Source organism: Gorilla gorilla, chromosome 18 (assembly GCF_029281585.2).
Source record: "Gorilla gorilla gorilla isolate KB3781 chromosome 18, NHGRI_mGorGor1-v2.1_pri, whole genome shotgun sequence".
Taxonomy (NCBI): domain Eukaryota; kingdom Metazoa; phylum Chordata; class Mammalia; order Primates; family Hominidae; genus Gorilla; species Gorilla gorilla.
In genome coordinates, this window is record NC_073242.2 from 75,698,782 (window position 1) to 75,714,780 (window position 15,999).

The window sequence follows — 15,999 nt, forward strand, 5'->3', positions numbered from 1 at the left end:
GAGAGGACACAAACAAATGGAAAAACATTTCATGCTCATGGATAGGAAGAATCAATATCGTGAAAATGGCCATACTGCCCAAATTAATGTATAGATTCAATGCTATCCCCATCAAGCTACCAGTGGCTTTCTTCACAGAATTAAAAAAAAAAAAACTACTTTAAATTTCATATGGAACCAAAAGGAGCTCATACAGCCAAGACAATCCTAAGCAAAAAGTACAAAGCTGGAGGCATCACGCTACCTGACTTCATAGTATACTACAAGGCTACAGTACCCACAACAGCATGGTACTGGTACCAAAACAGATATATAAACCAATGGAACAGAACAGAGGCCTCAGAAATAATGCCACATATCTACAACCAACTGATCTTTGACAAACCTGACAACAGGCAATGGGGAAAGGATTCCCTGTTTAATAAATGGTCATGGGAAAACTGGCTAGCCACATGCAGAAAACAAACTGGAACCCTTCCTTACAAACCTTATACAAAAATTAACTCAAAATGGATTAAAGACTTAAATGTAACTAAAACCATAAAAACCCTAGAAGAAAACCTAAGCAATACCATTCAAGACATAGGCATGGGCAAAGACTTCATGACTAAAATACCAAAAGCAATCGCAACAAGAGCCAAAATTGACAAATGGGATCTAATTAAACTGAAGAGTTTCTGCACAGCAAAAGAAACTATCATCAGAGTGAAAAGGCAACCTAGAGAATGGGGAAAATGTTTGCAATCTATCCATCTGATGAAGGGCTAATATCCAGAATCTACAAGGAACTTAAATTTACAAGAAAAACAAACAACCACAGAAAAAGGCAGCGGGGGGGGGGGGGGGGGTGGGGAGTGGAGATATGAACAGACACTTCTCAAAAGAAGACACTTATGCAGCCAACAAACATGTGAATAAAAAGCTCATCATCACTGGTCATTAGAGAAAATGCAAATCAAAACCGCAATGAGATACCATCTCATGCTAGTTAGAACAGTGATCATTAAAACGTCAAGAAACAACAGATGCTGGACAGGATGTGGAGAAATAGGAACACTTTTACACTGTTGGTGGGAGTGTAAATTAGTTCAACCATTGTGGAGGACAGTGTGGTGATTCCTCAAGGATCTAGAACCAGAAATACCATTTCACCCAGCAATCCCATTACTGGGTATATATCCAAAGGATTATAAATCATTCTACTATAGAGACACATGCACATGTATGTTTATTGCAGCACTATTCACAATAGCAAAGACTTGGAACCAATCCAAATGCTCATCAATGGTAGACTGGATTAAGAAAATGTGGCACATATACACCATGGAATATTATGCAGCCATAAAAAAGGATGAGTTCCTGTTCTTTGCAGGGACATGGATGAAGCTGGAAACCATCATTCTCAGCAAACTAACACAGGAACAGAAAACCAAACACCGCATGTTTTCACTCACAAGTGGGAGTTGAACAATGAGAACACATGGACACAGGGAGGGGAATATCACATACCCAGGCCTGTCGGGGGGTGGGGGGTTAGGGGAGGGATAGCATTAGGAGAAATACCTAATATAGATGACGGGTTGATAGGTGCAGCATAGATACATGGCACATGTATACCTATGTAACAAACCTGCATGTTCTGCACATGTATCCCAGAACTTAAAGTATAATAAAGGAAAGAATAAAAAAATAAAAAACAATAACACAAATAAAATAAAATAAAGATACAAAGAGAAAAAAATGACTTCCAGAAATTCCAAGGTACAGCTGAGAATGAAAACCACTGCCTTCCATCATCGCACCCGCCTGCCCCTTCCTTGTCTCCCATCCGTTACTGTTTCTTACATTCCTGTTGAATTTGACCAGAATTGTTTCTTAAGTACAAACATTGTCTAAAGTGGCACTTTCTCTTTCCAGCAGCTCAGAGAACCCATTGCTTGTGTGCTGTCTCCTGAGATCCTGACTTGATTAGGTTTCCAAGGTTTTGTGTACATTGTGAGCACACACAATGAAACTGCCTAAAGACCAGAATTAAGTGCTCAGCAGTGACCCATGCGGACAGATGGATGTTCTGACCCAGAGATATCCACTTGGAAAGGGTTTGCAGCATGGCAGACCAGTTGCGGGGAAACTTCCATCACCCAAATTCAGAGGGCCTTTTATTTCCCCTAGTTACCTCTAACTCTCTCAGAACTTTTTCTACAAACAAAAGATACAGGAGGGAAAAAAGTCAAGAATTTTATTTCATGCTTTTGCCTTTACAGATATTTTTTATGCCCAGGAACAGTGGCAACTAATGTTCCAGGGTATAAATATGTGAAATATTTTAAGATAGACACTGTTCTAAGATTCATGACAACACGATGGTCTGGTCAAAATAGTGTCCCATTTTACACATGAAGAAACTGAAGCTGGGTGCGGTGGCTCTCACCTGTAATCCCAGCACTTTGGGAGGCTGAGGTGGGAGGATCACTTGAGGCCAGGAGTTTGAGACCAGCCTGGGCAACATAGTGAGACCCCAGGTGTGGTGGTACGCACTCATGGTCCCATCTATACAGGAGGCTGAGACTGAAGGATCACTTCAGCCCAGCAGGCTGAGGCTGCAGTGAGCCATATTCACCCCACTGTTACTCTAGCTTGGACAACACAGGGAGACCCTGTCTCAAAAAAAAAGAAAAGAGATAAAAGAAACTGAGGCACACAGAGGCTAAGTTGCCTGGAACAAATAGCTAGCCAGTGATAGTGAGCATTTGAATCCAAGCCACTTGACTCCAGAGAGAGCCTCTGCTCTTAGCCACTGTGATCTAGTGCCACTTACAGGAACACTAGTGGGGAATGAATTGGCTTAGAGGAGGGGTCCCCTGTCCCTGGGCCACAGACCAATACCAGTCCCTGGCCTGTTGGGAACTGGGCCGCACAGCAGGAGATGAGTGGCAAGTGAACACGTCAAGCTTCATTTGTATTTGTATCTGCTCCCCATCAACTGCATTACCCCCTGTCAGATCCCCAGTGGCACTAGATTCTCACAGGAGCGGGAACTCTATTGTGAACTGAGCGGGCGAGGGATCTAGGTTGCACACTCTTTATGAGAATCTAATGCCTGATGACCTGTCACATTCTCTCATCACCCCCAAATGGGACTGTCTAGTTTCAGGAAAACAAGCTCAGGGCTCCCATTGATTCTACATTATGGTGAGTTGTATAACTATTTCATTATATATTGCAATGTAATAATAATAGAAATGAAGTGCACAATAAACGTAATGCACTTGTATCATCCTGAAACCATCCCCCTCACGCCCTGTGTGTGGTTTCTTCCATGAAACCGATCCCTGGTGCCAAAAATGTTGGGGACCACTAGTCTAGAGTAAAAATATTGAATGAGCATGTAGTTACCGGATGTTCTTAAACTTTGGAAGAGGAAGTGCAATGCAATACAGTGCACATGCGGGTGCTGGATGGATGAATGCGTAAATGTTATGGAGGGTGCTGAAGACGATGAATGCTTTCCTGCAAGAAGGAATACCGCCAACGTCCAAAGGGGCCGACCTTGAGCCACTGCCTCCCAGGGAGGAAAGCTCTTTATGTATCACAAAGAGACTATCTGGAGGACTTAGGCAATGTTAAGTATAGCTGAGGAAGAGTTGGCTGATATGGAAATAGAACCCCCCTCCCCCCGCCGAATGCTGCCATATTAACACCTACTATTTGGCCTCATGGTTGACCTTGCTGTGCCAGCCTGAGGGGGTAAAGTGACCTCAACGTCCCCTCTTGCCAGCCCCTGCTGCTTCCCTCCAGGGGATTTACAGGGTGCAGAGGGCATGACCAGGAATGCCATCTTCAAGATGGCAATGGCGTGGGTGATAGTGTGCCTCCTCTAAGGGCCTGCCATCATCAGCTGGGACTACATAGCCAGAAGAAGCATTCTGCCCTGAGGGGAAGAATGGTACAACTGGTGCTTCCTGATGACAGCCTCCAGCATTGAATCCATCACCCTCTCATCAGTGTCATTTACTTCAACTTGAGCATCCATGTAAGATTCAGAAGTGCACCTCCCTGAGGAATGACAACATTGCCTCCAGCCGAGACTGCGCAGAGATGAACTTCAGGGGAGAAAAAATAAACACATCACATTTTTTCTTAAACCGTGAGAGAGAAGGAGCAGGAGGAGAAGAGACCAGAGCCCCTCTCCCAGGCACCGGGGCTTTCCTTGGATGTCCTGAGACTCAAGATTTCTCACCTCTGCAGGTGGACCCGATAATCCCACGCAGAAGAACCGCTACAGGGCAGAGAGAACGCCTGCAATGGCAGCAGACAGCCAGGCCTCCCCAGCACGGCGTCTCCTGGGACAAACGAGCGTCCACGTCGCTTGACGTCATGGTGTGTGCATTTGTCCTGTGCTGGGCTCCCTACACTGCTCGTGATCATCGGAGCTGCCTGCCACGGGTCACATGTCCAGCACTTTCTCTATGAGACACTCTTCTGGCTCCACTGGCTGAATTCGGCTATCAGCCCTCTTCCGTACTCATTCTGCCACGAGTTTCAGAAAAGCATTCCATCAAACCGCTGTGTCCTGGAAAGGCCGAGCGAGATCCACCCACCCCCATATGTACATGTGACAGAAACTGCTCTTGTACTCTTAATGGTGGAGGCTGTCCAGGTTCTTGGCGTCTTGAACAAAGAATTGGACAAAACGCACAAACAAAGCAAGGAAGGAATGAAGCGATTTATTGAAAATGAAAGTACACTACACAGCGTGGGAGCGGGCCTGAGCATAGGGGCTCAAAGGCCCTGTTACAGAGTTTTTGTGAGTTTCAATACCCTTTACTTGGGGTACGCCCTATGTAAATGAAGAGTCTGAAGCAAAGTTACAAAGTCATTTACGGAGGACAGCCTATGGATGTCATAGCTGAAGTGTGAATTGGCCTTATGTTCCCTGCCTCCATACCCTATTTTCCTGCCTCAGTACCAGATCACCTAAACCCTCATAAAGGAAATTTTTAAAAATCTCAGGACCCTCAAACTCCCTATACCAAATGGAAAGTTAAGCCTCAGGCTGAGTCGTGCAACACCCTCTTCCAAATGAACAGCTGTTACCAGCGTTACACATCAGCCAGATCCCCAGGGAAAGGTCAAAGGCCTCAGGCATCTCCAGATGCTTCCACAGATCATTCTTCAATATATCTGTAACCGCCCAATGGGTTCACCTTGCCCGCTGTCTAGACAGAGCTGGTTTATCAAGACAGGGGAATCGCAGTCGAGAAAGAGTAATTCACACAGAGCCAGCTGCGCGGGAGACTGGAGTTTTGTTTGTTTGGTTTTTTGTTCTGTTTTGTTTTGTTTTGAGACGGAGTTTTGCTCTTGTCACCCAGGCTGGAGTGCAGTGGCACGATCTCAGGTCACTGCAACCTCCACCTCCCGGGTTCAAGTGATTCTCCTGCCTCAGCCTCCTGAGTAGCTGGGATTACTGGCACCCACCACCACGCTCAGCTAATTTTTTGTATTTTTAGTAGAGACGGGGTTTCGCTATGTTGACCAGGCTGGTCTTGAACTCCTGACCTCAGACATCCACCCGCCATGGCCTCCCAAAGTGCTGGGATTACAGGCATGAGCCACTGTGCCCAGCCTGGAGTTTTATTATTACTCAAATCGGTCTCCCCGAGCATTTGGGGATCAGAGTTTTTGAAGATAATTTGGCAGGTAGGGGCTTGGAAAGTGGGGAGTGCTGATGGTTCAGGTTGGAGATGGAATCACAGGGGGTCAAAGTGAGGTTTTCTTGCTGTCTTCTGTTCCTGGGTGGGATGGCAGAACTGGGTGAGCCAGATTACGGGTCTGGGTGGTGCCAGCTGATCCATCGAGTGCAGGGTCTACAAAATATCTCAAGCACTGATCTTAGGTTTTACAATAGTGATGTTATCCCCCAGGAACAATTTGGGGAGGTTCAGACTCTTGGAGTCAGAGGCTGCATGACCCCTAAACTGCAATGTCTAATATTGTAGCTAATTTGTTAGGCCTACAAAAGCAGACTGGTCCCCAGGCAATAAGGGGGTCTTTTTGGGAAAGGGCTGTTATCAATTTTGTTTCAGAGTCAAACCATGAACTGAATTCCTTCCCAAAGTTAGTTTGGCCTCTGCCCAGGAATGAACAAGGACAGCTTATAGGTTAGAAGCAAGATGGAGTCAGTTAGGTCTGATCTCTTTCACTGTCATAATTTCCTGTTATAATTTTTGGAAAGGTGGTTTCACATTCTTTACTGGACTCCCATAAACAAGGACAAGTCAATCGTAACTTCAGGTCTGCAGTCCAAGTCTAGCTCCTAAAACTAAAGTCCGTTGGATTGCACACTGATTGATAATTTCCATTACGTGTGTATCTCCCCAGATGCAGAACAAAGATAAGATCAGCCATTCCTCCACTTACCCAGAGACATCTGTGTCATTGATTCTTCCTTTAATTCTCTTTTTCCTTCAAACACACCTTATCTATGTAAGATACAGAATTACTGGACACTAAAGTCTCCCAGGACTATAACCATTCGCTTTATTGCCTACCTGCCCTTCTTCCTACATGCCTTCCCTGTCCTCCTTTGAAGAAAATGTATAAATAATAAAACCTCCTGAAAACATCTTTGGAAAAACAGCCACAGATAGGCCTGTGGTTCACAGTTTTCCTAGACACGCCCCAAAGCTGGCTGAATAACCCTCAATTGATTGAGCCCCTGGCCTCGGTCACTCATTTCAGCTGTCACCCGCTATGATCCACGGAGGAAAGGGTCACAAACACTTCCCTAGGCCCTGCCACCAATTTCACTTTAGTCTTTGCCACAAGGAAACATGGAACCCATATAAGAAAGGGGCCCCTACAAGCTCCTTTAAAATGTGGTATATGCAATTGCCCTCCAGGGCTTTGTACTCAGAGTAGTCAACAGCATGGAGTTTACCCGGGGGCTTATCAGAAATGCGGGCTCTCAGACCCCACTCCAGACTTGAATTCCAGAATCTGCATTTTAACAAGATTCCCAGGTGATTTGTATGTTTAAAAAAGTTTAAAAAGCAGTGGGGCCAGGCAGGGTGGCTCACACCTGTAATCCCAGCACTTCAGGAGCCCGAGGTGGGTGGATTGTTTGAGGCCAGTTTGAGACCAGCCTGGGCAATATAGCAACACCCCCGCCACCCCACACCCCTAAAAAGAAAAAGAAAAAGAAGCAGTGTTCCCAGGGATCCGTAGGAAGATAAAATGGCTGAGAAAAATCATTCTGTACTACCCCATCTCCTGTGGAGACATCCTATTGAAGGCTTAAAATCACTGCAGCTCAAGTTTATGTTATTTTACCAAATTTCCACACAATATCCTTTTTTTTTTCTTTTTTTTTTATTGATCATTCTTGGGTGTTTCTGGCAGAGGGGGATTTGGCAGGGTCATAGGACAATAGTGGAGGGAAGGTCAGCAGATAAACAAGTGAACAAAGGTCTCTGGTTTTCCTAGGCAGAGGACCCTGCGGCCTTCCGCAGTGTTTGTGTCCCTGGGTACTTGAGATTAGGGAGTGGTGATGGCTCTTAACGAGCATGCTGCCTTCAAGCATCTGTTAACAAAGCACATCTTGCACTGCCCTTAATCCATTTAACCCTGAGTGGACACAGCACATGTTTCAGAGAGCACAGGGTTGGGGGTAAGGTCATAAATCAACAGGATCCCAAGGCAGAAGAATTTTTCTTAGTACAGAACAAAATGAAAAGTCTCCCATGTCTACTTCTTTCTACACAGACACAGCAACCATCCGATTTCTCAATCTTTTCCCCACCTTTCCCCCTTTTCTATTCCACAAAACCGCCATTGTCATCATGGCCCGGTCTCAATGAGCTGTTGGGTACAACTCCCAGACAGGGTGGTGGCTGGGCAGAGGGGCTCCTCACTTCCCAGAAGGGGCAGCCGGGCGGAGGCGCCCCCCACCTCCCTCCCAGACAGGGCGGCTGGCCAGGCAGGGGCTGACCCCTACCTCCCTCCCGGATGGGGTGGCTGCCGGGCGGAGACGCTCCTCACTTCCCAGACGGGGCGGCTGCCGGGCGGAGGGGCTCCTCACTTCTCAGACGGGGCGGCTGCCGGGCGGAGGGGCTCCTCACTTCTCAGACGGGGCGGCCGGGCAGAGACGCTCCTCACCTCCCAGACGGGGTCGCAGCCGGGCAGAGGTGCTCCTCACTTCCCAGACTGGGCAGCCAGGCAGAGGGGCTCCTCACATCCCAGACGATGGGCGGCCAGGCAGAGACGCTCCTCACTTCCCAGACGGGGTGGCAGCCGGGCAGAGGCTGCAATCTCGGCACTTTGGGAGGCCAAGGCAGGCTGCTGGGAGGTGGAGGTTGTAGCGAGCCGAGACCACGCCACTGCACTCCAGCCTGGGCACCCTTGAGCACTGAGTGAACGAGACTCCGTCTGCAATCCCGGCACCTCGGGAGGCCGAGGCTGGCAGATCACTCGCGGTTAGGAGCTGGAGACCAGCCCGGCCAACACAGCAAAACCCCGTCTCCACCAAAAAAATACGAAAACCAGTCAGGCGTGGCGGCGCGCGCCTGCAATGGCAGGCACTCGGCAGGCTGAGGCAGGAGAATCAGGCAGGGAGGTTGCAGTGAGCCGAGATGGCAGCAGTACAGTCCAGCTTCGGCTCGGCATCAGAGGGAGACCGTGGAAAGAGAGGGAGAGGGAGACCCTGGGAAGAGGGAAAGGGAGGGGGTGAGGGAGGGGGAGGGGAGGGGGAGGGGGAGAGGGAGCGGGACAATATCCTAATCAATCCATTTTATTCCTTGATAAGGCTCGCTGTTTAAATATATTCAACCCTTTTGTTTGTACTGTTGTGGGGGTTTTTTTGTTTGTTTTTAAGACAGAGTCTTGCTCTATTGCCCAGGCTGTAATGCAGTGGGGAGATCTCAGCTCACTGCAACCTCAGCCTCCTAGGCTCAAGCAATTCTTGTGCCTCAGCCTCTGGAGTAGCTGGGATTCAGGCATGTGCCACCACAGTCAGCTAATTTTTTGTATTTTTAGTAGAGATGGGGTTTCACCATGTTGACCAGGCTAGTCTCAAACTCCTGGTTTCAAATTGATCCACGTGCCTCGGCCTCCCCAAGTGCTGGGACTACAGGTGTGAGCCACCACGCCTGGCCTGTTTGTACTGTTAATGGAAAAAAAAAACTGTACAATATTTGTTAAAGGTTTATTCTGAGCCAATATGAGTGAGCACGGCCTGGGAAACACAGTCTCAAGAGGCCCTGAGAAAGTGCGCCTAGGGCAGTTGAGTTACAATTTTTCTTGTTTTTTGTTTTGAGACAGGGTCTCACTCTGTAGCTCAGGCTGGAGTGCAGTGATGCGACCACGGCTCACTGCAGCTTCGACTTCCCAGGCTCAGGTGACCCTCCCATCTCAGCCTCTCAAGTAGCTGGGACTGTAGGTGTGCACCACCATGCCCGGCTAGCTTTTGTATTTTTGTAGAGATGCAATTTCACCATGTTGCCCAGGCTGGTCTTGAACTCCTGGGCTCAAGCGATCCGCCCACCTTGGCCTCCCAAAGTGCTGGGATGAACCACCATGCCTGGCCCACAGTTTGGTTTTTATATGTTTTAGGGAGGCAAGAATTGCAGATAAAATCACATCAATACATGGAAGGTATACATTGGTTTGGCCTGAAAAGGCGGGACGTTTCAGAGCTGCGGCTTACAAGTCATAGGTGGGTTTTAGGGATGCTTTAGTTGGTAGTTGGTTGAAAGAGTTAAGCTTCGTCTAAAGACTTGAAGTCAGTAGAAAGGAATGCTTAAGTTCTGATAAGGTGGGAGGTGGTCTGCTGTCAGTCATGCGATGCCTTATGAGAGTCAGGTTGGAAAGTAAGCCACATTATCCCGAGTTAATAAAAAACCCATTTAAATGAAGATTTCATGGTTTGTAAGGTGTGACTTAACCCCTACCTTGCAATGGACTTAGGCCTTGTTTATAATTTAGTATCTTACTGCCACAGTGTTTTGTCAGTCTTACATTTTTTTCTTTCCTTTCCCCCCCAAATTCAAACAAGTGTCAGTAATGATTTTTTTTTTTAGATGGAGTCTTACTGTTACCCAGGCTGGAGTACAGTGGCACAATCTCAGCTGAAATGATTGTCCTGCCTCAGCCTCCCGAGTTCATACAATTGTCCTGTCTCAGCCTCATGAGTAGCTGGGATTACAGGTGTGCACCACCATGCCTGGCTAATTTTTGTATTTTTAGTACAGACAGGGTTTCACCATGTTGGCCAGCTGGTCTTGAACTCCTGGCTCAAGTGATCCACTTGCCTCGGCCCTGCAAAGTGCTGGGATTACAGGCATGAGCCACCACGCCCAGCCAATGATCTGTATTTTAACTTTAATACTGGTCAGTTGTGCCTAAACTCCAAAACCAAGGCGGTACAATAGGGCGAGTCCAATCTCCCTTCTCATCATGGCCAAGAACTTGGTTTTTCAGGTTTCACGGGGGTCTCCTTGGCCAAAAGGGAGTCCATTCAGTCAGCTGTGGGGCTTAAGGTTTTATTTTTAATTGACGGTACTAGTATATGAAAGTATTCCATCACCTTTGTGTATATAATTAAAGACAAGGCTTGAAAAAACAATGATAGAACCTGATTTCTAAAAATATATCAGGCGGATTTTACATTTTACTTTTTTTCTTACCCTTCTTCCTCTTTTATTTTTTTTCTTTCTCCCTTCCTGTGAGTGTGCATAGATTTTCCATTTGCAAAACCATACTAGAATATACGGCTCCTTTCCAATGCAACGTCTCTGGGTAGGTGGAGGAATGGCTGATCTCCTCTTGTCTTTGCTCTGCACATGGGAAGATAAACTCATAATGAACATTATCAATCAGTATGCAATTCAATGGACTTTAGTTTTGGGAGCTAGACTTGAATTGCAGAACTGAAGTTACAATTGGCACATCCTTGTTTACGGGAGGTCAGCAAAGCATTTGAAACCACCTTTACAAAAATTGTAACTGAGGAAATTATGACAATGAAAGAGATCAGACCCAAATGACTCCATCTTGCTTCTAACCTTTAAGCTGTCCTTGTTCATTCCTGGGCATAGGTAGAACTAACCTTGGGAAGTAATTTATAGTTTGACTCTCAAACACAATTGATAATACTCCTTTCCCAGCAGTTATGAAGTGTCCAAAGGTTTCCTTGTGTTTCTATTTCTCTAAGTGAAAATGGATTTAAGTCACACCCTAAGATTTTACTTATTTGAAGACACTACTGATGCAAGGCTGAACACAGCAATGAGTGGTACAATATACAATCTGGCTGGGCAAGGTGGCTCATGCCTGTAATTCCAGCACTTTGGGAGGCTGAGCCAGGTGGATCACAAAGTCAGAAGTTCGTGACCAGCCTGGCCAACATGGTGAAACCCCCATCTCTACTAAAAATACAAAAATTAGCCAGGCATGGTGGTGCACGCCTGTAATCCCAGCTACTCGGGAGGCTGAGGCAGGAGAATTGCTTGAACCGGGGAGGCGGAGGTTGCAGTGAGCCAAGATCGCACCACTGCACTCCTGCTTGGGTGACAGAGCAAGACTCCGTCTCAAAAAAATAAAATATACAGTCCCTTTCCAGAGATTTTGGAAGCATGGACCATTTTGTTGGACAATGCAGGGTGCCCTACTGGAGTAATCAGCAATACAAGACCACAAGCCAGGAAACATTTGTCTTTAATCAAACCTAAGGCAAGTCACTACTCTTGGGAATTCAAGTGTATGGTAAATGTGTAGATACTGGCACCTGAATCAGTGTCTGTTGTCCATGCCTACAGCATCCCCATAGGACCAGCCCCAGCAAACAGGAAGGTCTCCTGCACAGATTTCTCTACTTTTCATTTACAATATGCAGTCTGGAATTCCCATTGTCAAAGACAATTCTGTTGGGAAATCCTTTCTGCTTGAGCTTATTACCTTGAGGTCTCTGAATGAGAGAGCAAATGTTAACAGAAGACCCCTCTGGAACCTAGACTTTGTGTTTAAATCCCCTCAGTGCCTGTGGTGGTGCATTTATTCCTTGAGGTCTGTCACATTTCTCAATCGCTTTGAGAGTTGCACACGAACTGTACACCACAAGTGCTCATCATTCTCCTTCTAGGTGCTCTGGTGCCTGATCAACTCAAACGCCTCTCTCTTTGAGCAGTGTGTATCAGCAGGGGCTGTTTTCGCAGTTCATTAACCTGATGACCACCAATTTCAGGCTTGAGGGTGAGTCAGAAACATGAATTTCTAGGCAAAGAAGGGATCATCTGGACTCTAAGAATCACTGGTTTCCTGGGTGGAAACAGGAAAGGAAGGGTAGGAAAGTCTAACACAGCAGGGATCTCTCATCCAGTCACAGCATCTTCCTAGATATGTCCTCCCGAGCTATCCCTTAGTCTTGGAATTTAATGCCATTCAGCACCAAGCCTGCCCTGGTTCAGCGTTTCCATCCACCTGTGAGGGATTCCCCACCACACTCCAATTAAGGACAGGTACTTTTTTGTAAGACACAATAAAAATTACTAAAAAAGGAGAACAGGGAATAGCAGACACACAAAACACAAAGCCAAATATTTATTACATCCAATAGACATAAAATTACTCTGTCAAATTGCTATAAAAGGTTTTAAATGCTAAGTCAATTTCTAAATATCTATTTCACTACAGGCAGCCAAGAGTATAACTTGCTTCAGCCCATGGGTCTATCTGAGTAGCCTGGGACTGCAGGCCAAAGCACTGGCCTCAGAAGGCTAAATAAACTATTGGACTTGACGTTCCATGAGAACTCATACAACCCTCTGCAGAACTTCCCCATCCCCAATCCCTCAAAGCTCTTCTTCACTGCTCTCCTGCACAAACCCTTACCATCTTCTGTAACTACAGGTCTGTCTTCACAGCAGACTAACGTTCTTGAAGCTAGAGGCTATGATCTTCTTCACCTTTAGATTCAGTGCCTAACTATATCTGGTACCCAGTTTTTGTTCAACAAAAAAAATCTGTAAGTTAAGGATACTAGCAGTGCTTTTGTTTCACTTTTATTTACTTTTGTTGGTTTATTATTTTTAAAATTGGGTTTACCTCAACCCAGAAAATAAGAGATAATTTACACACTGTACTGACATTACCTTACTTGCAAACCAAGCTCTCCAACTCAAGTATTCTTGATTCATGTCTTTTCTACTATTCCAGTTGTATTTCACAAAACATGTAAATAATATGGACATGTCAAGCCATAATCAGGTTTATACGGGGTAAACTAACACCTACAAAGAACAGAAAGGGTTTGCTGGACTATGACATACCACAGAATGGCTTAACATTTGATACATTTTAGTGGTACTAATTTTATAACTTTGGGAAACATCTGTTCATGTAAAGCCCAGCAAGGGCTAGTCATCAAGTGCTAGCAACGGGAGGGCAGATGGTGAGGGGTTAAGTGATGTAGTCATTTGAAAATGTCTATAAATTTTCCCTTTAAGAGGCGGAGCTTAATTCTCCTTACCCTTGAATATAGGCTAGACTTAGTGACTCCCCACTTACAGAATAAGGCAAAAATGAGCATGTCACTTCCACGGGGAGGCCACTGAAAGGGACTGTGGTTTCCTTCTTGCTTTCATACTCAGGGGAAAGCCAGCCACCATGCTGTGAGGACACTCTATGGAAGGGCCGTCAAGGAGAGGAACTGGGGCCTCTGCCCTCGAGGAAAGGAACTGAGGCCTCTGCCCTCAAGGAGAGGAACTGGGGCCTCTGCCCTCAAGGAGAGGAACTGGGGCCTCTGCCTAACAGCCAGGTCAGTGAGCAGAAAAGTCAGCCCCAGTCAAAGCATCAGATGACTGCAGCCCCAACCAGTATCTTGTTTGCAACCTTACACCACACTCTTTGCCAGAACCACCAGCTAAGCTGCTCCCAAATTCCTGATCCAGAGACCTGTGAGATAAATGTTTGCTGTTTTAAGACAGTAAGTTTTGGGATGGTTTATTATATAGTAGGTAACTAGTATCGGTGGTGAGCCTTTGGGGGGTTTATGTGAATTCATCATGCCTTGGGAAAAGCAGGGTAAAGTTGAGGAAAGAAAAGGGGTATAAATGACTAAAACAGTAGATGCTGCCTTGTTCAACAAGTGCTTAAAACTATAGTTAAGTGAGCTCTGTGAATATATGAGAATGACTATTAAACTCTATAGCCATACTACTAGTTCTTTTTATCAATTAAAGATAGTATGAAAGGGGAAAAAAAGCTCCAAAATTGTTAATAGCATCTTTATTGTTTCACTGGTGCAAAAAAAAAAAAAAAAACATAATTGTGATGCATTTCCTGCTAAATTTACAATGAAGGTGATACATAAATTATATAGATCACAAATTTTCTTTTATACTATTTAAAACCCAATTATATTGATAAATATGTCCAGAGGACAACATAGGTTCTTAATGGATAGCTGAGTCCAAATATGCAAAATATAGCTTCTGGTTTTGACCATGGTGCTTTAAAATTCTCAAACATGCATTAATATATTCTAGTTTTAGGGAAAATCTTACACATGGCCTTATCTTGCAATTTAGGGAAAAGCCCAAGATGAATTTCACATACAGTATTCCTTTCTTCTAAATTAATCTCAAATAGGACTAGAAAACAAAAGAGACAGACGCTTTTGGGTTAGTACTCCCCAGGAATGAAGAAAATACACAATCAACAATGAAGCAAACAAACAAACAAAAAAAAAGAGAGCTTCATTAGTAGCCAAGATAAGTGCTTGTGGGTTTTGTTTTTTTTTTTTTTTTTTTTTACAGATCACAGGAATTTTAAATAGCAGATCAGTCATGCTACTTGGGGTGATCAGAAAGACTTGAACACTTACCAAGTGAATAATTTTATTAAGGTCCTGAAGGTGAGTGTCCGGAGGTGCTGGGTAAAACACATCACAGGTAAGAAATGGGAAACCTACCTCAGCATTTCTGAAAGGCACAATCTATGGAAGGGAAACCTAGCGTAATAAAACCCTCACTGGATGTACATGGAAAGGAGTATGGTGAGCTGTTTCCTTTTTAAAGGATGAGACCTTCATAAATTGGCCCCTCGGATTCTGGTGATTCCCGCCGCAAGCGCAAATGCTCCAGTGTGTTATGAAAATGTTTGTTAATCTGCTCTGTTTCTTCACTGGATTCAAGATTCGGGAGGTCTTCTCGAATCTTTTGGATAAGCTGGTTTAAAACCTGAATTGTTACCTACAAAAGAATATGTACAAATTCATGATCAAGCACGTACCACAAAAAATGAAAGGCAATTTAATAAAACTGTTTTGAGGAGCTTCTGTTACACTCATCAATTACCTGAGTAATTATGAAAAAAGAAAGATGGGGATACAATTCCTAGTTTGAACAATTACTGACTATCAAAAAAAAAAAAAAAACCAACCCTTTAAAACAAGCAAAATTGGCTCGGTGCAGTGGCTCATCCCTGTACTCCCAGCACTTTGGGAGGCTGAGGCGGGCAGATCACTTGAAGTCAGGAGTTTTGAGACCAGCCTGGCCAACATGGTGGAACCCCATCTCTAGTAAAAATACAAAAATTAGCTGGGCATGGTGCCGGGCGCCTATAATACCAGCTATTCAGGAGGCTGAGGCATGAGAATTGCTTGAACCTGGGAGACAGAGGTTGCAATGAGCTGAGATTGCCACTGCACTCCAGCCTGGGTGACAGAGCCAGACTCTGTCAAAAAAAGAAAAACAAGCAAAATTTTATTTAACTTACAAATCTTGACCAAAACTGTATTGCTAAAAGGATACTGCGTTTAGGAATTATTATTATTATTATTATTATTTTTGAGACAGAGTTTCACTCTTGTTGCCCAGGCAAGAGTGCAATGGCACAGTCTTGGCTCACTGCAGCCTCCACCTCCCAGGTTCAAGCGATTCTCCTGCCTTAGGCTTCCAAGTAGCTGGGATTACAGGCGCCTGCCACCACGCCTGGCTAATTTTC

At 45.2% G+C, this 15,999-nt stretch overlaps 1 protein-coding gene across 2 annotated transcripts in view; it reads right to left on the reverse strand.

The window, feature by feature from the left end:
• Window positions 1–14,780: 14,780 nt before the first annotated feature.
• VPS35 (VPS35 retromer complex component) overlaps window positions 14,781–15,999 on the reverse strand; it is a 31,661-nt gene continuing 30,442 nt past the window's right edge. For both annotated transcript variants that reach the window (XM_031003032.3, XM_063700177.1), the window contains exon 17: window positions 14,781–15,245. In XM_031003032.3, coding sequence (XP_030858892.1) covers window positions 15,066–15,245 — 180 coding nt within the window. In that variant the 3' untranslated portion in view covers window positions 14,781–15,065. The remainder of the gene's footprint in view (window positions 15,246–15,999) is intronic.